Source organism: Aspergillus japonicus, assembly GCF_003184785.1.
Source record: "Aspergillus japonicus CBS 114.51 unplaced genomic scaffold BO86scaffold_16, whole genome shotgun sequence".
NCBI classification, from domain to species: Eukaryota; Fungi; Ascomycota; class Eurotiomycetes; order Eurotiales; family Aspergillaceae; genus Aspergillus; species Aspergillus japonicus.
In genome coordinates this window covers 88587-112638 of record NW_020291653.1, presented here as the reverse complement: position 1 = coordinate 112638, position 24052 = coordinate 88587, and the positions used below count along the sequence as shown (strand labels likewise).

The window sequence follows — 24052 nt, the reverse complement described above, 5'->3', positions numbered from 1 at the left end:
CCTCTTAGTTGAGGTGTAGCGCAAAACAGAAGTACTTTCGTACTGGACAGTACATCTCCTGGATAGATATAATGCATGAACTTATGTCACGTGTGGCTCTGTATTACTACCAAGGACTTGATAGAGAAGACTAGAAGGGGAAGTAAGGCCAATCATAATTCCAAAACCTGTACCAAATCAATGTATATGACGTGCACCAGCGGCAGCGGGAAGTAAAACCAAATTGGAGATGTCTATTGCGTGGCGTTTACTTTCTCTTTGGCGCACCTTTCTTCTTCCCACCCTTAGAGGCCTGCAACTTGGCATCTCGTTCGGCGGCACGCTGCTTCGCGAGCTCGACCTTCTCCTCCTTCTCGGCTTCCTTGCGGAGCCGATCGGCCTCACGCTGTTCGCGAACGATCGCCAAGCGAGCCAAGTCGGAGCGAGCCTCCTCTGTCTTACCCTCGGCGTGAAGCTTCAAGTAGCGTTGTCGCGCCTGATGAGCCTCGATCGCCTCGCGCTCCCGCCGCGACAACTGCGATAAATCGCCTTGCGGCTTTTGCGCGTCTTCCTGGTTGTCGCTGAGCTGGGAGCGTGATTTGGCCGTGTGGTTGGGATTGGCTGGTAGGTCGTCGTCATCGTCGTCGGTGTCGTTGCCTGATTCGTCTGAATTCGAAGGGGGCAGGTCACCCGGTTGAGCGGCGGTGTGCATCCGGCGAGCCTGGGCAGCCTGCTTTTTCGCTTTGGCAGCCGCACGCCGCTCCTCACGCGTCATTTCGTTCGTACCGCTGCTGCTCGCAACGGGTATGGAAGACGGACCGGGTCTGGCGCTGTTGGAAGGTTCATCATCATCATTGTCGGATGACTCGTCGGAGTCTGATTCAGAAGATTCCGCTTCCTCGGCAGAAGAGAGATTGTTTTCCTCGGAATCCTGTGATGTGGTCTCGGAATTAGGGGAGCTGGGATTTGAAGTGGGTTACAGCTGTAGGGGGGATTGAATAGGACATGTAGGGGTGTAGTTGAGTCTAGGTAGAGTAGGAGTGTCCGGGGGTAAAAAAAATAGAATAGGCATACGAACCCTCCAAAGGCCAACAGGGTTTCCATCTTTGTCAATGGGTTGAACATCACGACTGAAATGTTTTCCACCTGTTCGATGTGTGCGCAGGAAAATTGCACCGGGTCAGTCGCGGCCAATATCCTTCTCTTGTGGTGTGATGCTGATGAGGGAAAGTCCGCTTCATTCGCTCTCAGAATTTGGTGTTTAGCTTTTGCACGTACCTCCTCGCGAAGGTTTGGAAAACTTTCCGCGACCGCGGGGTGCCATGGTGAATGAGGAATAAAGAAAGGGAGTTGTCGTGCGTTGCGCCGTTATGGGGGAGGAGGAGCGGTGGCGGTGGTGGCAGGGAAGGAAGAGAGAGTGTGTGTGCGTGAGAGAGTGTGTGTATGTGTATGAGTGAGGGAGTTGGCGAGGGAGGGAGGGATGAAGATGAAGTTGGAGAAGAGCAGTCAGTTAGTCAGTCACCTGGCACCTCTGTTACTCTCCCGGGAGAGAAAGCGGGGGAGGGGGAGATCGGTGCACTTGAATTTTTGCTTCTAATTTCGAATACAGTATGTACTGTATTGTACTATACTGTATCATTCGATACTCGATAACCTAATATGTCATGTTCTATCCAGGTTAACAAGCACTATATCTATTCTATACCTACTCGTATATCTTGATACTACAATATTTGCTTATATTAGAAACCAAGTTCATGACTTGTGAGTGTTTTTCTCTATTGAATCTTCTTCTCCGTCCTTCCTCCCTTTCTGATATCATGAATCAACTTCAAGCGCGTTGCCAGGACAGGCCTAATTTGCTTGTGCGCGCTGCAATCAAAGTCAATGTGCCCGCCAGAATGGCACTCCCCATGAACATCTGTGCGTATAGATATCGTCCGCCGTCTCGATCTACCAGAGCTCCTGCAATAGGCGTGCCGATAAGGGCGGCCACTGCCACCACACTCAACACCATCCCCATACGAACTCCTGTCTTCTTCAAGTCGGTGGTCAATGTACTTAATGTGGCGGGAAACAAGGATTGGATGCCGGCCGCTGCAAGCCCATAGAAGGCACTGAAAGCGTACAGACCGTTATAGCTCCCTACCACCGCCCAGCAGTAGGCCACCACCCCAGTTATCAGGCTGAAGGGGATGAGCATATTCAATGGGCCTGTGTACCAGTCCGCCAGCAGGTTGGGGATCAAGCGACCCACCAGGCCTACCCCATTCATCACCAGAAGCACATCAATCGAGGTAGACTCAGAGACGCCGACGATGTCTTGCGCAAAGCTGCTGATATAGAAGAAACCCACGTAGAGACCCCAAAAGTTCAGGAACATTCCCAGCGCAAAGAGCGCATAGGAAGTCTCCCGGAAGGCGTTTAACTCGATCAGTGGTCCACTACGACGGGGCGGCAGCCTTTGCTGAAGAAAGATCAAGCAGGGTGTCAACGTAGCTAGCGAAACGAAGCCCAACGTTCGCACCGTCCATCCGTACCCAATCTGGGGTAGAAGCCGCATGACCACCGCCGGAAAGACCAGCCCTCCTGTAGCCGATCCCGAGGCTGTTATGCCAATCGCTATGGCTCGTTTCTTAGTAAAATACGTCGGAATCAGAGCAATAGTCGGGCAAAACATGAGCCCGCAGCCAATCCCCTGACCGATCCCCTGTGCCAGAAACAGTTGCCAGTACTGAGTGCACAGGGAAGTCATAAAGATGCAAAACAGCTCGAGTATGGCCCCGAGAATCAGGATGACTTTGAAGTATCCGGCGTCGGTGGCACGTCCCGAGAAAGTCCCAATGAAGAACAGTAGAAAGATCTGAATACTGCCAACCCAGGATATATCAGAGGGCGGCCGCTTCAGGGTCTGGGTATAGTAGTCTTGAAAGACGCCAAAGCTATTGATATAGCCCCAGGTATTGAAGATAACAAAATGGGCAAGAGCCACTTGGAACCATGCCCTGAAGCCGCCGTCCGGAGGGGGGCCCAAATCCTTGCCTGATTCCCTCGTCCGAACGAGCGTCAAACTTCGAGTGGTCAAGGCCTCGAAATGGCTCACATTTGTTGGGATCTTGGACAGCTCCTTCGGCCGTGGGGTGTCGATAACATCTTCCTCATCATCTCCCACGTAATCTCTAGATTCTCTATAGAGAACATTGGAGCTCTCCTCGGAGGGGGCTCCATGCGCTGGACTGATTGGATCGACGCTGCACGGTAGCTGTGAGGTTGTCTTCATAGCCGTTCGATACCTGTGGGGGATGTTCTAATTGACAATAAATATGATTCAGGTCCACAATCTGTTATCGGACTCTCCTAAAAGGCTGGCGAAGCACAAGACACCACGTCCGTGAAGGGCAGAAACATCATAAGAGGATAGGAACAGAGAACAGAAGAGACATACCCGTAAGAGTAAGAGCCTAAGAGGGGTAAACCAGTCAGTTCAGTGCGGGCGCGGAGTATAGGCCGAAATCCCCGGATTGTGGAGAAACAGGGCGTCTTTCCCTGCCGGGTCTCTTTCGCACAGAAGACCGAATCGGGCCAAGACAACATGAACGGCATGATGCCTCGGCTATGCGGCGTCGACTCGTAATGGGTGGTTTTTAAAACTGCATTCTGTGTTCTCTCTATATTCTTCGGAGCGCACGATACTTTTAGACAACGATAAAAGGATATGAAGGGGTAGCGCGTCATCTTCGCTTCGGCCATCTATAAAGCAGTTCAAGAAGGAAATAGTATCAACAGCTATTAGATTCGAAAGCGAAGAGAAAATGGACCCTCTGTCAGAGATGCCACAAAGAAGAACTCGAGAACGTTCCTCTCAATGGCCGACGAGCGCCCTCTTCCCAATCGCCTTGAGCTCTAACAAATCAATCACCATCGCTGCCCCGCATCAACACCCCGGGACGAAACATGGAGTTATATAAGCATGAAAACGAAGCTAAAGTCTAGATGAAACGATTTTTTTTTTTTTTTTTTTTTTTTTTTTTTTTTGTCTAGATGAAAATAAAAAAAAAAAAAAAAAAAAAAAAAAAAAAAAAAAAAAAAAAAAAAAAAAGAAAAAAATAATAATAATAATAGGGGGAAAAATAAAATGGGGGGCTGCATCCCGGTCGTGGCGTGGAGTGTTTTAGTACTCTTGAGGGCAAGAGCTATTGTTTAACATCGAGATCGTTTCAATCACATCCGCTGGTTCGAGAAGATGCCAGCTGGCGGCTGTCTGCTTTGAGCTTGCCCCGACAGTGACGGAGTAAACGTGATCTTGTGGCAAGTCGAATCCCTGCAGAGCACGAAACATGTCTGGAAACGAAGAGTGCAGTCAGCATCCAAGTATTTGCCGAGGATAATGGCGGCAGGGAGGTTGGGGACATACCTTCATCTGTGAAATCGTCTCCTGAGCAGAAGATAAACTCGGGTGCATCTCCTGGCTCATTTCCATACTCATTGACCAAGCGAGTGGCAATGAAGCCCTTGTTCACAAAAGTCGGCCGGACCTCCAAGTTGGCCTTACCAGACATAACTTCCACTTCCCATCGCTTGGCTACGGTATCTTCAAGCGCCTTCCGGCACTCGCGAGCTTGGAATGCACCATACTCAGGATCGGCGCGCCGGTAGTGCCACGTGAGAGCGACCCGCTTTCTCTCTATGAAGGAGCCTTGAGTTCGTTCAGTAAAGTGTTGGAATGTTTCCATGACCTCCTTTTGCCAGCCCATGTTGCTTCGCTCGGCCAGATTTTCCCAGTCGTCGGAATGAGGCTTCCTAATAAAACATCCATGCTCGGCACTTAGACCTAATTCAGGAATATGGCCCATCCACTCATCCAAGAAGGCCTGATCACGGCCACTGATGATCCATACTGCATTTCGTGGGTCGGCCGCGAGGGTCTTGAGAGTGCGGAGAACGCGGTCAGATGGAATAGCTGCTTGTGGGTCCTTCACAATCGGAGTAAGGGTCCCATCATAATCGAACATGAACAACCTCTTACGAGCTCTGCGATACTGCTTCAATAGTTTGAGTCTATCGAGAGCTGGCGTTGCCACTGACTGATCAAAGGAAGATAAATTCGTGAGCAGACGGGTGAGGAATTGCTTAGACCAGGCCGAGACGGTGTTGGCAGTGACATGCTTGTATAGTCTCTGCTGTTGTGATGCTTTCTCCTCAGGGGACATGCAGAGAGCTTTATTGATCGCGCCCGCAACTCCCACCGTATCCCATGGGTTGATATGAATTGCATTGGAGAGTGTTCCCGCAGTACCTGAGAACTCAGATAGTATCAAAGGGCCATTGTTGTTCTGCTGGCAGATGATATATTCCAGACTGGTCGTATTCATCCCATCCCGAACCGTCGTGATCAGGCCCACGTCGGCCACCCGCAGCAATGCAAAATACTCGTGCGGGGAAAGGTACTGCGGATAATATTTGACGGGTGAAAAGCTCAGAGATCCGAATCGCCCATTGATGGTAGAGACTAGATTCGAGATCTGGCTAGCAATCTTGTTTTCTTCCTTCTGCTCGTCGACGCTAGTGGGGCTGGTCACCTGGATCAGAACCACCTTATCACGCCATTCCGGGTACTTTTCGAGGAAGACTTCAAAGGATTGCAGCTTCTGTGCTACACCTCGGACACTGTCCAATCGATCGCGACCAACAATGATTTTTTTGCCGGCGTACAGCTTGCGAATTCCCAACACCGCTTGTTCTATCTCGGTGGAGTCAAAGGCTGCTCGTTGAATAGCACTGGTATCGATACCGATGGGAAACACGTCAACAGCCACATGGGCACCGTACGCGTCGACTCCAGCTGAATTAGAGTCGAATCCTAAGACACGGGTACAGCAGGACGAAAAATGCCGGGAATAGGAGAAGGTTTGGAAACCGATCATATTCGCGCCGAGGACTCCAGTGAGCACCTCCTTTCTCTTGGCGAGACAGCGCATGAATTCGCTGCTAGGGAATGGTGCGTGTAAGAAGAATCCGATGTAGACGTTAGGGATGCGCTGGCGTAACATGCTCGGCAAAAGGAAAAGATGGTAGTCATGAATCCAGACAATGTCACCCTCCTTGTATTCCTTCACAATACGATCCGCAAAAAGCCGGTTCATGCGGACATAGTCGGCCCACCACGTGCGCTCTGACCTTCCATCCGTAGGACCATGCTGCTTGTAATGAAGTAGGGGGTATAGTTCCCTCTCGGCATAACGTCTCCACCGTCCTTGGTCTTCCAAGAGGATGGGTTCTTCGGGGACATCCGAATCAGCCGACAGCCACACAGGGGCGATTTTACCATAGCGAGTGGAGCTCATTTGCCTATCGAGTTGATCTCGATCGGCTTGCCCTACCCGGAGTCCTTCCAGGAGAGGGTGATTTGGCGGCCGTTGGTTAGCATCGACGGGCACTGGAGCTGCTGCTTTATTCAAAGGTATGGTGGGCCCGTTTACGGTCGTAGGGAATTTGGCACTGGTGTTGATGGGGATCTGTTGCAGAGGTGCCGTCGTCTCTTGGGCTGGTTCTACCTCACCAGTCCAGCCAACGAGGGTGTGAGACCATTTCGAGTCCTGGGAGCCGAGATAGGCCAGAGAGTCAAATAGGGCAGATGTCCCGGGGCGCGGTTTCAGTTCCTAAAGCCAAGTCAGCTGAGTTTCGGAGTGTAGAGATAGCGTCCACGCAAAAGGAGATATGCGAGTTGATGGTTGGAGGGCTGACATACCCAGTCTGAACCGGATCGCATGTAGAGTTTGTACGGAACACAGAAGGCAGCACTAATGATCCGACCGGTGAGGTGCAAGCCCGGGTACTGCTCACGGGGATCCATGTCTGACAACGTGGGCGTGCCAACTAGACTTAACCGACGCAATAATTCACGTCCTGATTTTGCTTCTCTAGCCGCCTGGGCAGGCGTGGAAGGAGAGGCAACGGACGAAGTGGCGGCCGGTGAGTTGGTCGCGACGTCGGAGAAGTAAGAAGGACCATCGGAGACGACGGGCTGTTTCGATTCAACTGCCAGGTCTGGTGTGGCATTAGATGCTTGTAAGAAAGCGTCTTCGCCCAGAACACTCAGGCCCGACCCAATGGGACCCGGATTGGGCTCGCCATCGGGCAAGTTGGTGGAAGCCCGGTGTTCGGAGGCCATGATGACGGAAGCGGACAGGAACGGGAGAACACGACGGATGCTGGAACGATTTCCCGGATTAGTGCCCGCCCAATGCGTTTTTTCTTCTGTTTTGGGAAGAAGAACGAGGGAGGGGATGGGAATGAGCTCTGCTATTTTCACCCAGATGGGGTGATGGATATAAAATGAAGCAAAAGCAGAAGGGAGGAGGAGGAGGGAGGGGGATACGATGAGTTAAGTTTGTAGGAGGAAGAGGGGTCGAGTTACCCTGGGAGGGGAAAAGATAAGCTAAAAGTAGTAACGGTGGGTTGTTGGTGTTGTTGGGTGTGGGGAGAGCGGCGTTAAAGTTGCGAATTAGGCCATGAAAGCTGGCAGGAAAGTGGGGATAACGGAAAAGAAGAACAGCAAACAACAATCAAATCGAATTCACCGACAAACAGCAGAAGAGAGATTGAGGATGAGGAAGAAGAGGAGGAAGTGGAAGAGGAGAAAAGGGAACTATGAAATGGAAGGAGAGAAAGCAGAGTTCACTTTGAAGCTTTGGAGCCTGAGGCGGTGAGGTGCGCGGGGGTCACGTATCGGGGGAGTTGGGATCTTTCCTGGGCAGACTACGTACATACCCCACTGGGTACTCGCTCGATGAATGAAGATGACGATGAATGACCGACTTTATTGCCAAAGGCAAGGGCTTTTCAAAAGGGAGACGAAGCAAAAGTCATCTCAATCTTATAGCCAGCATCTTCATAGTCCCTCCCCCCTTTCCCCCCATCAGGCTCTTGTTGTTACAAGCGAATTAATTGAACCCATCCAGACTCCCAATTCAAGAGAAAGAGCCTGTCGCAATCTTACAATAAATAGTTACAGAGTGAAAACATCAAGCAGAAAAAAAATAGTTTCATCAGATTGCTTCGACGACACCTGCAAGATGTGTGGGAGAGCTCAAGCAAAGCCAACAAGCAATCAGCTGGCCCGGTGACCATCGGAAGGTGGTTTGCTACCACCAGCTTCTAACCTCCAATCCTTCCTGCACGAGTGAGGTAGAATGACGGAGAAGGGTAAAGAGACCAAGGGAAGAATAGGAGGCATGGGATGGGATGGGCCGAAAGGTTCCAGGCTCCGCGGGGTTGGCAACTCGAAAGGGAAAGAAACCATATAACGGGTGGAGAATATAGAGGAGAAGAGCAAAACGGGGGAAAGTCAGAGAGAGAGAGAGAGAGAAACCGGTTCAGTCTCCGAAGCCTGCTGGAAAAGATGAGGGATTGGTGATGCATTCGAGAGAGACATGCGAGACATCACGGCCGGGAAATTGGCCCGACGCACAGAAGATTCCCCCTACCAGGATAGTTGATCGGAAGAAAAACGGAGTCAGAGGACAAGAGGAGAATGGATTCGACCTTCGAGCCCTCGAGACAAGAGCACGAAACCACCCCACTTTGGAAAACCGCCCACTTTTCCTCTTCCCCCTTTACGTCATAATCCGAAGCTGCAGGTAGACCTGAGGGTAAATCGGTACGTAGGTCTGATTGGACGGATAACTCGAGGAGAGAGATAGATGCCAGACCGGAGCGCTGGTGCCGGACATCTCTCAACTGCGACCCAAGCACCGTCACTCGACGGCAGGCGTTAAGTTAGGTACCATGGCCGCGTTGTTGTCTCATCATGTCCCTTGTCCCTGAATGAGCCTATTGTCGATGCACATCGAGAATGGTCGGGCATGCTGTGCAGGGTCTCGTGTCAAGTGTAGGAACCCGACGATCGATTCCTGTAGTTTTCCATGGATTTAGCCTCCCTAACCTGACTTACTTGCCTTTATAAGTTGATACATAAGAGATACTGAGTAGTACCAGAACCCCACTGAAAAGGGAGGTACTACTCAGTATTATGGATGTACACAAAATAACTGATGATGGAAGAAGCGCATCATTACTCCGTACCGGACCCTACTACGTATTATTATTGACTTGGGGAAGAAGGGAAGCCCCAAGCGGACTCGGGAACAAAAATAGTCCTTACCCGATCTGGAACGGGTGTGAACCTGGTGAAATACTCAAGATTGATGCGCCTAAGGCTAGACTAATTGAAAGATACATGGTGTTGTGCTGACTCAGCTATGCAATCTATATAGTCACGTGATGAGGACTTGGATGTACATGAATTTCCCTAATCATGGTTTCCCCATAATAGTAATTTATTTACACAACTTTTTTTCTGTTGCTATTGATGCTCGACCATGACAAGCTTCCCGCAACGAAGAATACTTCTTTCACGCAACTATGCGTCTTGGTACACCTCTCCGCTGACAATCCCCTGTCGACGTTTGCATCGGACTGTCGACTGCAGGAGCGACAATGGTGCGATTGTTCCGGATAGCCTGGAGAAAACTCTGGATGCGCACCGCGACGCCAACCGCGCAAGTTTGATTCGCAGAGTTTATACCGGGGATGTAAGTCCGGTTCGCAAGGTCCCAAGCACCGTCAGGAGCGGGTCTCGGCCCAGTCGTCCACAAAGTCATACTACCAGTCATGGGGAATCTCTGAAACCATTACCTCCTAGTGCTGAATCGATCACAGCAGCCTCAATAACCTCCGCTCCTACTCAGGGCACGAGTCTAAGCTTCGGCGCGTTACGCAGTCCACGATTACGTGCCGTTTGGTTAAAGCAGCTGGAGCATCCGAATAAAACACAATTCTTTCAAGATGGTGGCTCGCAACTCAGTGCGGAAATTCGAGCGTTAGGGGACTACATCATGCCGACTGCCGTCGAGGAGGAACAGGCTCAGCAGATTCTTGCAGAGATTTCTCAGTTGCTCGAAGGGGTCGTGTCGCATCCGCTACAGTGGTCAGGGGCTCGGAGCCTCGGACTCGGGACGACTTTGTCTGCTATGCCTATTCGTCTGCTCGTTCCTGACCCCAGTCGCTCAGGGCAAGTACGAGAACCGAGTCCCACCCGGCCATATATGGTCAGCCAATACGCAGACCTCCTAAGAGAGGTCGAAAATGAACTTCGGCGTCATCCGTCCTATGTAGTACTACGCCACACCTCGGCAAATGTTAAGTCAAATCAAGCTGGCATCCTCGACGTACGCCACCGTGAAACCCGTCTCAGGCTGTCGTTCCACTGTGGTGAGAAATACGACAACCTGTATGAACATATAAAGAATTGGCAGGCTGAATATCCATCGTTCCGGTATTTGTTTGTGGCAAGTCGCCTTATCTTGCAAAGCAATATCTTATATGGTAAAACCGGTGCAGGGATCACCCACCCTGCGCTCGCCGTTCTCCTCGCAAACTTCTTGAAGATGAGCCATGGCCGGTTTCTCGGAAACAATGACTTGGGTGAGCAACTTCTCGCCTTCTTGCACAAGTTCGGACTAGAGGTCGACCTCCAGAAGTCCGGGGTCGCCGCTGACCCTCCTGCTATCTTCGACCGGCGCATGATAAGAAGAGCCTACCAAGAGCATGGTGCCAAAGCCAATTGGCCCGTTCACCTTCGTGGTCAATTTTCCCTCCTGAATCGAAGACAAACTGCCCTGGAGAGGGGCAACTTGGCTTTAGCACAGCGACTATGTGTTCAGGACCCCACAAATTATTTGGAGGACCTAGGCACGCCATGTCTGCACACGGCGTTCGTACAAATGACTTTCAGGGACGCATACCAAGTGCTCCGCACCCGCCTTGCGGAATGGTCGGGGGGGCGCGTCACCCCAACCAGAAATCTTCTGGGCTCTGTCATCAGAACACCTTTCGACAAGACTGAACAGATGCGCAAACTTCTCGCATCTAGGAAAGAGCTCTCACCACATCGCAGCAACTAAACTTTCACTTCACTTGTGTACCTCGTACGCTTGGCTGTAGCCCAGGGAAATTTATAATACTCGGCTTTCATCGGTCACAATAGTCATTTTCATTTGTTGTTTGTGTCTACACATGGACAACTCCCGATGCATCCGCTTTGCTACCAAGTAGTACGGGACGAGATATCATAGGTGAATTGAGAAGTATTATCGTTGAAGAAGGCTCGCTTGCTTAGGTATGCATAGAAGTGTATGTCACATAATCCAGTGGTCCGTCTTGATTTCGTGAAGGGTATATATACATGTCGAGGGAGAGCATCTGCAAAAAGTACCGGATGGTAGCGGAGGTTCAGAAAGGCCCAGGGCCATGGAAAGCGTTTCGAAAACAGAAGGAAGAAGCAGGAGGCGTTGAGGAATCGTGCTAATTGCTGTTTGACAGTTAGAGGATAACCATAGCCGTAAGTCGAGAGCAGAGAAAGGGACACGCACTAGATCTCCAGTGGGGATATTTGGTCTAATGTGTAGAGCCAGTTCCCGCCTTGTTCTTCTTTTTCAAGCCTATGTTCGAATTAGCAGGGTCAGCGAATTAGGAAGATAACTGTTTTGGGGGTCGTGAAGCACTAACCAGTCGTAAGGCCAGAGAATAAGATGACCCTGAACCTGATTCAACAAGTCTTCCGCTCGCTGTTTGTCCATCACTTCATCCGCATGGAAGTCACGCTTTGACCCGAGCGTTGTTGCTCGTCGTCTCCGCCGCCGAGACTGACCGGTAGCATTTCTGTTCAATGCGTCAGAATAATCGATGGCCGGGCGATCTGACCGGTGTTTCTCGACGTCCTCTCCAGAGGAGCCGCTATCCTCAGTCCGTCCATTCTGCACCCGCCGGGATGCTGAGCCGTCGGCTGCTTTTAGGGCAGACTTTTCATCGATAGGCGACAGTCCTTCGTGAGTCGCCATCTCAAGTGGTTGCTCGTTCGGGCCCTGTACTGATCCACTCTCACAATTCCCTGGTTTTTCGACGGTGGTTTGCTCTTTGCGTTCCACCTTATGGGCCTCGGTACCGTGGCTGTGTGATGCTAGACTGTGCTTGATGCCGGCGGCTGCTCCGGGGAAGCCGGCAGCTGTGCCTGGGGGCCCAGTTTGTCGTTGACTCGAAGGCTGCGGAACCTTGACACCGTGTTGGTTCTGCATTTCAGCAAAACGATCCCCATAAGCAGTGTACTCTTTGTATTCCTTCCAGGATTTCACCTCGCTATCAGGCATGCAGCGGAAAACACTACGAAAGACCTTGGTGTTCTTTTCGGCGACGGCAGACCAGGTATCCAAGTAAAAGAGATCAAGTATAGGGTCCCTCATACAATCTTTGTCGATGAATATATGCTTCACTTCAGGAGCGTAAAGGTAAGACTTAGCGTTATCACCAATGTCTCGTGCAGCCGTCAGATTGCCGCTCTTGTTGGTTTCTGTCTCCTGCTCCGGAGCTAGCGCCGGGTGTCGAATATTTGCCACGCCTTCAACAACTTGTGCGCCATCATTGCCCTGCGCGACCAGACCAGATGGTGCCTGCCTGGCATCGTTAGTGCTATGAAAGTTGGTATGCCGCACAGTGCGTTGTGAAGGACGTTTAGGCTGTTGCAGCGTGCCTTTGCCCTCCGGTGCAATAGGCGAAATCAGAACCTCTGCCTTGTCCTCCAAGATTTCGGTATCTCGACCCTTTTCGAGGCCGGCCTCCTGAGCCACTTGCAAATGGTCTGGCCCGAGACCATCCACATCTTTCTTGTGTTCTGGGTTAGAGGTTACCCTCGGGTCTGCAGTGAGCTTCCGATTCGACTTGAGATTGGGATTGTTCCCCTGCTCCCAGTCTACGTCATGATTGAAACTGTGCATGTCTTCCGAACGAGAGAGAAACTCGTCCTGAATGCGGTGGCGGCGCTCAATCATGTCTCTCTCGTCCCTCTTCTCCAGCATGAGAGACTCGGAGTCAGGTGCCTCGTTGGTCTCAGATGGCTTGGATCCCTCTTCGGCAATCTGAATCCTTAGTAGCTCTTCCTCGGTCGCCAAAGAATGTTCCATCAGCTCATCGACATCGACACCAAGATGCTCTCTCATAAGCCGCATGCGAAGAGTGTGCGGGAAACGGCCCACAAGGTAGGGACGGCCGTTCATGCTAGACCATATCATGTCCGTATCGCGAACCACCGCCGCAACTTCTGAGTCGCGTGATCCGAGCATCGACCGTTCGTTGATGTTCGCGGAACCGATGATAGCCGCGCGGTCATCAACGACCATGCATTTAGCATGAATGTACAGCTGTTCAGTCACGAGCTGCTTTTGCGGACCGATTTTTCCCCATGACCGGAGGCTGAAGAATTGAATGTAATCCTCAGGCTCGATTCCCAATGCTCGTAACCGTCCAAAGATTGACGTCTCCCCACGACAGATACTGCGATATTGGCACATCATGATCAGGCGGACGCTAGTTCCACCCTCGCTATCAACAGTGTTCTGGAAACCAGGCATCAAGGGGATGACAATCACGGCACGCCATGCTTCTTTGTTCTTTGCAGCCCGGGTGATGCGCTCTACCAATGCGTCGCCGATTTGATTCTCGATTTTTCTACCGTCAATCTCGCAGGTGCTGATGAAAAACTGGTTCTCAATGTATACGAAATGATCGGATTCCTCAATCAGTTTCACGTAGGCGTTCATGATGCTGTGTTCGGTTATGTCCGGTGTGCCTGTCGACCACATGCTACTAGAACGTAAAATCTGAACTTCGCAGGTCCCATCAAGACCGAGAGCTTCCAGATCAGCGGCATCAAAATCAGGAGGTGGAAGTAAGAATGGCGTTGGACGGGTTGGTTTTCGCTGGCGCAAGATGTAATTCCACCTTTGGACAAAATGGCGCGTGAGGTCTCGGGCCGGCTGACCCACTACATGCATCGAGATATCATGCCAAGGCATCCTGGGAATGATATTCCGATCATACATCTCTTCGTATGGTTTGTCGAGATCGTAGAAATCTTGTATCCGAGGGTTTGAATAGTCCTTGCCAGGCCAGAGCTGGCAATGATCCGCGTCCTTTGGTCCCTCCCGTGTCTCGAAGCCGGTTGGCTTATCATCCGTCAGAAGATGTTGAGGTGTGTCCCATCTTCCGAAACACAAATCAATACCCCCAACAAAGGCCAGAGTGTGGTCGATGATGCATAGCTTCTCATGGTGTGCCCAGAAGAAAGTATTCTGCCGGAATTGATTGGGCGAGCGTTGAACAAAGACATTCGGATGTAGATCAAGAAGAGAGAACTTGGAGTACTCCGAATCGATTGGAATGGCGGAGTTGATGTTCCGATACATGATCACAAAGATCTTCACACCTTCACGCGCCTTACGCTGCAAGAGACGGTCTAAGCGCCATTTCTGGCTGATAGCGGCCGGTCGACGCATGTAAAGCTCAGGGCTGAGCCACCAGTCATGAATATAGATGACATCTTTGGCCTGGTTGATCGCGCGGGACACAACCCACATGTGATCACGCGCATCCACCAGCCATTGCGCGAAGCACTTCTGCCGTACAGGGGCAAAACTCTCAAATCGATTCGGTCTCGCCCAGGGGGTGTTATTGACCATGAACCGTATCGAGTCCTCGAATTGGTGGAGTTGCCGCTCGTTCCTGGCCAGCAGTCTGAGCTTTCGTTCCGAATTCTCGAGCCTTAGAGTGTGATGCTGCGGGTGTCGAGCTGACTCCGTTGCAGACTTGGCAAAGTCCTTTGCCTTTTGGTTGCGCAAGCTAACCTTCTGAGTTTGGAGCTTGAAAAAGGGGTCTACCAAGAACACATCATATATATTCATCTCCTCCGGCGAATCGACGCATACAACGTAGCTGTGCCTCACAAGGAACCATTTGGGTGAGTGACGTTTTTTTACCATGCCTGGAGTCAGGGCTCTCCGGAAATCAAGGCCTTTGGACGACTGGATAACAAGATATCCTTCCTTGCCATGGTAACTCCCTTCGGCGGCAAGACGGACACCCAGTGCCGAAAGCTCGAGGAATTTGCACAGGCGGTTGCTATCTGGCTTAAAGATAAGGAACCGGATTAGCTTCTGTAGGTACGACTCCAGCTTCTTTCGTTGCCTCTCCGGGTAAGTCTCTTTCTTGTTAGCGAACCCAGCTTCTACCGGCCCGGATGAGCCTGCAGGAAGCTCTCCATCTGGGATTGTCGCACTCGACTGTCTGCGAGACATGCCACCAGATGGTCGCCGCGGTAATTGCTGGTGCTGCTTCTTACCGCCCCTTTCGTTGCCGCTTGTTACCTCAGCCGCCGTCTCATATCCACCATCGTCCTCCTCATCTTCCATGTCACTTTCTAAGCCGCGCACACCTCGAAGATATGGAAACGCACTGCGGGGAAAGCGCGGGAGGTTCTGTCCACTCTCAGTGTTCCGTAATTGAATGTACTTCTGCGTTCCAAAGTGCAGCTTGTACTTCAGATGAATATTGGCGAAATCCCTCAAGGTACGGTGTATAATCCACTTCATCCGGGTCATTCCACTTCCGTACTCGAGCTCGATACGAAAAACCAGATGACGGTCGCCGGAGTGTGAATCGATCTTGCTATCGGTGACCCGCACCTTGAGCTGTTCGAGTAATATTGGAATGCGCTTGCTTCCATGCTCGTCCCTCTGGAACATGCTGGCTAGAATGAGGGCGGCCGGCACCCCGGACGTAAGTTCTGCCAGAAGTTCTGCTGATTTTGCATGATCGACCGTATTATCCACCTTGCGTCTCTGCCCGATCAACTTGAGTCCAGCTTTGATCTGACGCCACTTTTGAGCGCTCAAGCTAGAACCCCGATCAGCCCGGTGGCGCCGCCAAGGTGGCGCGGTACCCTCGGTATTGTCAGATGGGCCAGCCAGCCCGGTCAGTCTTCTGAGGTTGCTCGGCCTTCTCTCGTCGGGGTTCGTCGCAGTGTCCAGCTGACGTCCGCTATAAGTGAGTCCCCTCGCATTCGCAAGCCAGACACTTCTTCGCCTCCATGCCGTATCCCTGTTCAACCGGTCGCGACCCTCATCTTCCGAAACTCCCTCCCGCTGCTGCGGGATAAAATTCCCAGTGCTCCCCCGGCGCGGGAAGAAGTTTGACCGGTAATTCTCAAAGGGTGCAAATGAGCTGGGCAAATGAAACGACGGGCGAGTAGTAGCTTTTGGTGTATTTGGTTGCGTTTGAGAGGTCGACTCATCTTTTTGACGTCTGCGTTGTTTCTTCTTCTTCTTCTTTGGCTGGTGGACACGGTTCTCCCCTGCGCTCTCCTCCGCATCGGCATCAATGTCGCTTCCCTCCTCTTCCAGGGTGTTTGGGAAACGAAACTCGCCCCGTTCCGAACCCGGGGTTGCTAGATCGTTGTTGGTGGCTCTAAAATCGCTCAGGGTTGCGCCACTGGCTGAGCGGGAGTGCGAAACGAACGAGGGTGAGGCTGCGAAGGATTTCAACTTCGTGAGTAAAGACTGTTTCCCTCTCAATCCCAGATCCGTGTCATCCCCCTTTACTGATGGCGGCCTAGAACTGGGTAGCTCGGTGAGGGGGTCGACTTCGGGAGGGTCTCGAATAAACTGAACGCTCGGACGGCGGCTCGCGGCTGGCAGTGGCGGTTGCGGCTTCCTGCTTCCGGACGTTTGCGATCCCTCGGGCGTCTCATTCATTCTTCGAGGCATCAACAAGCCAGGATTATCACCAGATATAGCATCCCCGGATGTCGTCCGATCCTCCGGGTAGCCGCTAGCTTGTCCTGCACGCGCTTTAGATTTATTTTTTGTTAAGGTTTCCGCCGTGTCCTGCAGAGGCGGCAAGTCATTCAACTGATCGTGTTCCTCTTCCTCCGCTAAATTCTGCGTGTCTGTTTTCGGGATTATCGAGGGGGACGATGGATTTGGAGAAGAGAGCTTGGTTCCATCTGATAGCGACATAGGCTCGGGTCTTCTCCAATAATGGCGAGCTTGGGTGTTCTCCGAGCTCCTTGGCTCGGAGGGTTCTGTTAAGGGGTCTGTCATGCTGGCAGTGACGCACCAATTTCAGCAAGCGAAGATTGACACGAGTAAACAGAGACAGACGTACATGCGGGTCAAAGTGATCCCGTCGGAAGCGGCCACGGAGCTCAATATGTGTTAATCATTCTAGATCTGAAGATCAATGTCGAGGTTCAAGGTATTAGACGATGTAATCAATGATGTTTGTTCGAACCAGGACTGACGAACGAAGAGGAGGATAGTAGGAAAGGGGAAGGGAACGAGAGAAAGGGGAGGGAGGAGTGGTGGTGGATTGCGAAAGGGGAGGATGCTGGGCGATGTTTGGAGGAGGAAAGTTAGACTAGTAGGTTAAACCTCCCGAGGGTGTTGGGTGGAGTGTTTGCCCCATACGGTCGGTATCTTCGGTACTGTACTCGGATGTATTTTACTTATCCTCGTCTACTGTCCACTGTACAGAGTACATACAGTACAGTACCTACTTAACCCCAAGGTTGAAACTGCCATATGGAGAGTGAGTGGTGTGTACTGTACCTAAGGTAGTATTTATATATCACTTTCCTCATTCCCTGAACAAGTTAAATCTCTCCACCTCTCCACCTTCTTCCGAACAAAAATAGAGACGAACCACAAAGGAAAAGACTCTCAATCCCCACTAGACCGCAATTGCGGCCACGCGTCAGCAAGAAAGATATATATGAAAAGTGTTCTTCCAGGAACATCGACTCATTCGAGAACATGACGGACCCCATGAAGCCTCTGGATGCTGCGCCGCGCTCTGACCTTGACAACACCAGCGCGCCGTTGTCCGTGTCTCGTCGGCAATTTGCCATCGCGGGAATTCTTACTACAGTATTCGGTCTCGAAGAATTACCGTCAGAAGCGGCTGAGGTTGCCTGCCTTTGGTTACTACACCCAAGACTGGCTACCCAAGAACGCATGACCAGTATCGCTACGGCAGTCGTCGCCGACTGGAATTCCAAGTTCCAGGGCGCTTGCGTCGATTCAAGGCGCCCTGTCAAAGGCCTGATTGCCGTAGCGTTCGACCAAAGAAACCATGGGACAAGGCTGGTTGATCCCCTAGCCAACGAAGCTTGGAAACAAGGAAACCCTCGTCATGCCCAAGACATGTTCTCAATCTTCCGTGAGTGCGCACTGTGTATGCTGATCCAGACCAACATTAGCTCTAATCTCTGTCCTGTAGAGGGCACTGCCCGTGATGTGTCTCTCTTGATCGACTATATCCCATCTTTTGTCTTCCCCAAATCAGAACGCAAGATATACGATAACTTGGTTCTGGGTGTTTCTCTAGGCGGACACGCTGCCTGGAGCTGCATCCTGCATGAGCCCCGCATAAGTGCGGGCGTTGTCATCATTGGTTGCCCTGATTATGTGAATCTCATGGCCGATCGCGCAAGATTGTCCAAGTTGCCGTCCTGGACAGATAGCGAAGCTCCTGGCTCCAATTTCTTGGGCTCTGAGGAATTCCCGGTCTCCTTGCTCGATGCCGTTCGAAAATATGACCCTGCGAGCTTGTTCTTGAGCCAAATGAACTCAACGTTGATACCTAGTGCTCTCCGCAACGAATCCCTGCCGGATCCCACAGAAAGTGAGAAGGCCTCCCTACGTCCTTTACTCGAACGTTGTTTAGCAGGGAAGAAGATCCTTAATCTATCAGGCGGGATGGATAAACTGGTACCCTACCACCGAGGAAGCGCATTTTTGAATTGGTTGAAACAAGCAGTCTCATCCAGTGGGTGGTTTGCTGATGGGTTGGTCACTTTTGAAGACATTATCGATGAGCACGCTGGACACGAGGTAACTCCCAGAATGGTCAATGAAGCGGTCCGGTTCATTCGTGAGACACTCGAGACCAATAGTGCGTGCCCCAAGACGGGTTCCGTACGAGAGGCTAAGATGTAGATATACCACAAGATGATCGAATGCAACTACGTATTTCGCTACTGCCGGACGTAGAAGAAAACACTACGTGTCCTGCTGTCCAATTGTGAAGGCGCAGAGGATAGTCAAGCAATTGAGCAGGCTCATGTTATTACTCGAACACATTTAGCGATAATGGAGGGCAATGTTGACTGGACTATTTGGTCTAGTGCGAATGATGACAACACATCGGTGGGTGGCGATGGGAATCGACGGCGAGAAGCGATATAGCCCATGACATCAAGTCGAAACGAGCATGACAGCAGTCGAGGGATGAGTCCAACGGGAGAGAAAAAGTAGTGCAAAAAAATTCAATCCTCCTTCATGGTATTGTTCGATAAAATTTGGTCGTGAAGCTGTCTGGCGGCCATTTAAAGCTCGTCACCAACTAGACACCCTTTGTTTTGTAGATACACGGACCAAGGTGCCCGATCCGCGGCTCCCATTTGAAGTTTTCATCACCAGGGGAGATAATTGACCCTCTATGCCCTGAGCCGTAGCCAGCGCAGCACCTGTCCCAGTCTAATCCTTCAAGCAGAAACGCCAATTTCCACATTTAAGCAACAAGCTCAACGACACCACCAGCCTCCTTAATCTTCTTCTCGGCGTCACGGCTGAAGTAACGGGCGCGGACGACAATGGGAACCTCGGGGAGACGACCCTTGCCCAAGACCTTGGAGTAACCGAGGGAAAGGAGGTCGATGACAGGGGCGGTGTCGGTCTTCTGGCCGCTCACATAGGCATCGCGCTGCTCGGCGGGAACGAGAGACCACAGCTGTGAAAGAAACAAACGAATTAGCGTTTATTCGTGGCGCCCCTTTGTTCCTTCAAAAGGGAGAATGCCGTCAAGTCTCCATCCACACTTGTTTATCGATATCCCACCGATTTGACCACCGTTCACCGGATTGACTCCGATCCTCTCTCTCGCCGATGTAACGTACCTTGTCGAGGTTGATGGTGGGCTTCCAGAACTGCTGCTGGGTCTTGTGGAAGTATCTCATTCCGACCTTACCGAAGTAACCAGGGTGGTACTTGTCAAGGTTGGTCCGGTGGTGGTGCTGACCACCGGCCATACCACGACCACCGGGATGCTTACGGTGCTTGCCAATGCGACCGTAACCGGCGGAGACATGACCGCGGCTAGAAAACAGAGAAGTCAGTCTCCTGTCCTTCCTTTCGATATGTTCGGCACCTCTCCGGAGAGCGCCGGACAAAACATATGCCTATCGCATTCCACCACGAAAACCGCGAGATCACGATCGAAAGCATTGAGGCGAAGAGGGGGGGGAAAGCTTTTTCGACTCACGCTTTCCTTGTCTTCGAAAAACGGGTAGGCATCTTGTCGACGGTGCTGAGCTCGACAAGACCGGTCTGAGAGTTTGGCGATGGGGGGGATGCGGTCGTGGGTGCTGGGCTCAGATGTTGAAATCAAGGCTTGGGAGGGGGGCTAGAATGTGCGCTAATTTGCTTGCCCTAACTTAGGGCCCTGCCCTTTAGATGAGCCTTGGCGCGTTCTGGGGACGGGTATATCACGTGACTTTGATGTGGTCGGCATCGGATCTGCCTGTGCCAGTTGGCAATTTCGTCCACAAACTTGTTGGCCCGGAGTACTATAGTTAGTACTTTAGGTAAGGTAACTACAGGTACGTACGTATCTGTATCCAGTCAACTACGGAGTGCTAAGAGGGGCTTGTTCTATTATTGCTTTGGTCTTCAATTGCTCACATAATCATTGCATTCTGCTGTTGACATATTGCTTATCACCTGAGAAGAAATCAGACAGGCTCTGAATCGCCTTACCTGCGGGCTGATTAACAGAAGCAGTGGCCATGCTCTGCTTGATCCAGGCCGGAAGCTTTCCACTGATATTGGTTCGATCATACCGTCTATCCATCAAGACAATAGCGGCGTAGTCATTGCGATGCCTGATAGCTCGTCCGATGCACTGATTCACTGCCCGCATACAAGCGTTTTCGTAATATTCTCTCCCTGCAGCTTTGGCGGTTGACCGCCGACTGGCTTCGGAACCAACTGCTTGATCAAACGCTTTCTGTTCGACATACTCAATTTTTGCTTGCCAGACGGCACTCTGAATGTTCGGAAACGGCAGTCCGATGATGACTACGCCACGTCCAAGTCGATCGGAGAAATTGATCCCTTCGGACAGCTTCCCACCCACCACGGACAATAGAAGCGCACCACTACTCGAATCAATGAGCTCAGCGTACCTCTGAAGCAACTCTTCTGTCGATTCAGCCATTTCTCGTGACTCAGAGAGGATCGGCTTCGTTCTATAGATTAGCTCGTATACGCTCTGGGCCCGCTCGCCTTCTATCGGCTTTTTCCACACGTTCAACACTTGGCCCAAATAATCGTAACTGGGGAAGAAGGCAACAACGCCATCAGGAATCACGTTGCAGACGGACGCTATTGTTCGACCAAGGTCAAGTATCTGAGTGATTGCCCAGAAGCATCAAGGAGGTGCGCCGGTTAGTTGCGAAACGTTCTGCCATGAGCTTTTGTGCGGATCACTTACCATCGCCTCGAAGTTTCTAGACCCATACGTGAATTCGAGATTCAAGCCTTGTACGCCACGCCCTAACGTGTGTACAGTCAAGTTCTCCGACGGAATGACATGGCCGTAACTGAAGGTATCGATTCGTTCAGAGGGAACATATGAGAACAGATGATTCATGTAGTCTGCCATCTACAAAAGCTGTTAGACGGACAAATCCGAAGGACGATTCACTAGCCATGTGCAGCGGGGTCTTACCGGGGACATCGTTCCACCAGCCAGTATGACAGCTCTGGCATCTTCAACGATGTCGCGGAATTGGTTTGTCGGATCAAGAAGCATATATTTCAACTGAACTTCATCCTTGTCTTTCAGATAAAATAATCGCCCCTCAGCAGACGGGTTCATCAATGACAGCAGGAATTCCTGTATGTGGAACAGTATAGGTGTCGTATATTTCTCAGAAGCCCTGGCTCCTGTTGCTTCTTTCGAGAATTCGACGTACCCATCGACTTTTCTGGCGAGTTTACTCTCCTGGAGGTATCGACTTAATTTGTAGGGGTTGATTTGGTCGACGCCCTTCCCAGACATGAGCTCTGAAGGCAGGACACGTCCTTCAGGTGGCCCATTGCCGGCCAGCACAGAGCGAAGTTGTTGTGTAATTGAGCCGACGAGCCGGATTATCTGAGCAATATAGCTCCTGTTTCGTCCTTTCAGACGGGTCTTAAATTTGCGGGCGTAGGCCGTCAATTGTGAGATAGACAACTCAAATTGGGAAAGTGTCACAGTCGCGGAATGAATGTTGGATATCGCATCCATCAGATTGTGTGCTTCATCAATGATGATGACATGGCCCTTAATTGACAATCCAAGTGCTTCTCTGGCTGATCGCTGAAGCAAGAGAGGATATGGAAGAGTGACAATCTGCCCTATTTCAGCCGCGTGTCCAGAACAAACCGTTCAACGAAAGACCCAACGAAAGACCCACCTCGCTATGTTTGATGACCGACCGAGAAGCATAATAAGGACATATTCCGATCTCCTTTCCGACGTTTCCTAGATCTTCGATATCTTTCACAGTCGCAAGTGCATGATCGCGGAACCGAATAGCACGTGTCTCGTCTTCTTTTGACGGTAGATAGGGGCATTTGTGTTTTGTGGCTACTCCAGGTTGCTGCAATTCGAGACAACGTTCATTGATTGCTGTTGGATTCTCAAGTGAATTTACCCGTGTATTGATGCAAAGGTTCTTCCGGGATCCGAGGGAGAGGTGTCTAATGCGTTCCTCCAAGGCCTTGCTTCCATCACTACTAGGTACCATATCTTCTGGAATACTCGATGGCATGGCAATGCGTCGTAATTCACCTGCGAACTGGGATAGTTGAGAGTGAGTCCGAGAACAAAAGAATATCTTAATCTCATCGTCTTGGTCACTGTCTGCATCGCATTTAGCAGTAGATTGCCCTCCGAACCTTTTAAGCAGTTCAAGTGTGCTGGAAGAGAGTCCACTGTCGGGTTGCAAGTTCTTGGTTGAAAGACCCGGTTGCTCATCGTCGCTATCATATTCATCTAGAAGGAATTGATCTTCGTGCAAGGGCAGTCCAGTGGATGCCTTGCTTAGTTTCTGATAGTCTTCAGTCTCATTATCCTGCGACTAGGACTTGACAGTGAACCTACCTGCTTTTTTCGGGGGGCTTCTGGATTTTCCACCACAGTGATTTGTTTCTCTTCTTTGACTTTTGTCCTCTCTAAGCGTTCCTCGAGCTCCCTCCTTTTCTCGAGCATTGAGCGACTCAACTCGCTCTTGGCGAATTCCAACATCCAGTCTGGCTCACTCTCGTCATTGCCTATCGCTAAGGTCAGAGGCAATAGCAATGCATGATAATGTAGATTGACAGTTCTCACTAAGTGTGTGATCAATGGTATCTTGAAAAGCAGAACGCTTGTGGTCACGCAGCCAAGTCAAGGAACCGCATATCAAACTTAGAGATTTACCCTACGGAATATGTCAGTGGCGATTCATTTGCATGGCATCTGATCACTTTCAAATCCAATAAGAAGCAGGTTTCACGTCGAGTCTCTCAGAGATTCTAGGCGATGATTCCCTTCGATGACCTGAGCTACATAAGGTGACTTGGATTCACTCACAGTGCCTACCAACACCAAGTTAGCGGGGGTCGCAAGGCCTTTGCGTAGTCACGAAGTCCAACCTACCCGTTGGGGATTCGAAAATTGCTACTTTGCCATCCTCAAGACATGTGTAAAGCGCTTTCATGAACTGAATTTGAATGTTATAGGGCGAGTAAGGGTGGTGGAAGTCTTTGGTCTGCAGGTCCATTGTTTCCAGATGGTTGATGCTGAATTCACAGGCTGATTCCACAAGAGGTATTTCGAGATGTCCAGATCAAGAGACGACAGTGGGCCAATCATTCAAGTGACTAGATAGTTTACTAGATGAGTAGAGACTTGAAGCTGTCGACTTTGATGCGAGGGTGGAGTATGTAGTCCTTTCTGAGTTGCAACGAAGAACATACAACTTTCCACAGAAGATCAGAGGCCCCACATATATAACTTACTAGTCAGTATTCTACCTAACTTAGTTGTCGCGCCCCAAAACCTTTTGGTAGCTCACCTAGAACCTAGAACCTGATAAGGC

At 50.9% G+C, this 24052-nt stretch overlaps 7 protein-coding genes across 7 annotated transcripts; 2 read left to right on the top strand and 5 right to left on the bottom strand.

The window, feature by feature from the left end:
• Positions 1-93: 93 nt before the first annotated feature.
• BO86DRAFT_388210 (PDGFA associated 1 family protein) lies at positions 94-1150 on the bottom strand. The gene has a single exon (XM_025671798.1). It carries the CDS (start codon positions 752-754, stop codon positions 248-250), a length of 507 nt encoding a protein of 168 aa, XP_025528900.1. The 5' UTR covers positions 755-1150; the 3' UTR covers positions 94-247.
• Positions 1151-1749: 599 nt separating this feature from the next.
• On the bottom strand, positions 1750-3525 carry BO86DRAFT_58240 (putative MFS monocarboxylate transporter). The gene has a single exon (XM_025677487.1). The coding sequence runs from the start codon at positions 3257-3259 to the stop codon at positions 1811-1813; it is 1449 nt and encodes a 482-aa protein (XP_025528899.1). The 5' UTR covers positions 3260-3525; the 3' UTR covers positions 1750-1810.
• A 518-nt stretch (positions 3526-4043) lies between these two features.
• Positions 4044-7443, bottom strand: orlA (putative alpha,alpha-trehalose-phosphate synthase subunit Tps2). Its single transcript, XM_025669784.1, has 3 exons — positions 6728-7443; positions 4394-6638; positions 4044-4320 (listed from the first exon to the last, which is right to left on the bottom strand). Exons 1-3 carry the CDS (start codon positions 7148-7150, stop codon positions 4151-4153), a joined length of 2838 nt encoding a protein of 945 aa, XP_025528898.1. The 5' UTR covers positions 7151-7443; the 3' UTR covers positions 4044-4150.
• Positions 7444-9328: 1885 nt separating this feature from the next.
• Positions 9329-11336, top strand: BO86DRAFT_388207 (uncharacterized protein). The gene has a single exon (XM_025671797.1). The coding sequence runs from the start codon at positions 9360-9362 to the stop codon at positions 10941-10943; it is 1584 nt and encodes a 527-aa protein (XP_025528897.1). The 5' UTR covers positions 9329-9359; the 3' UTR covers positions 10944-11336.
• On the bottom strand, positions 11182-17267 carry pld3 (phospholipase D). Its single transcript, XM_025677486.1, has 3 exons — positions 17032-17267; positions 11412-16968; positions 11182-11350 (listed from the first exon to the last, which is right to left on the bottom strand). The coding sequence occupies exon 2, from the start codon at positions 16965-16967 to the stop codon at positions 11481-11483; it is 5487 nt and encodes a 1828-aa protein (XP_025528896.1). The 5' UTR covers position 16968; positions 17032-17267; the 3' UTR covers positions 11182-11350; positions 11412-11480.
• A 240-nt stretch (positions 17268-17507) lies between these two features.
• BO86DRAFT_388205 (uncharacterized protein) lies at positions 17508-18904 on the top strand. Its single transcript, XM_025671796.1, has 2 exons — positions 17508-18084; positions 18145-18904. Exons 1-2 carry the CDS (start codon positions 17679-17681, stop codon positions 18861-18863), a joined length of 1125 nt encoding a protein of 374 aa, XP_025528895.1. The 5' UTR covers positions 17508-17678; the 3' UTR covers positions 18864-18904.
• Positions 18905-19437: 533 nt separating this feature from the next.
• BO86DRAFT_417945 (ATP-dependent DNA helicase-like protein) lies at positions 19438-23734 on the bottom strand (the record flags this gene model as incomplete). The annotated part of the gene is made up of 8 exons (XM_025675057.1): positions 19438-19656; positions 19823-20073; positions 20646-21333; positions 21418-21588; positions 21655-22280; positions 22381-23008; positions 23074-23243; positions 23611-23734. 8 exons carry the CDS (start codon positions 23732-23734, stop codon positions 19438-19440), a joined length of 2877 nt encoding a protein of 958 aa, XP_025528894.1.
• Between the last annotated feature and the right edge of the window lie 318 nt (positions 23735-24052).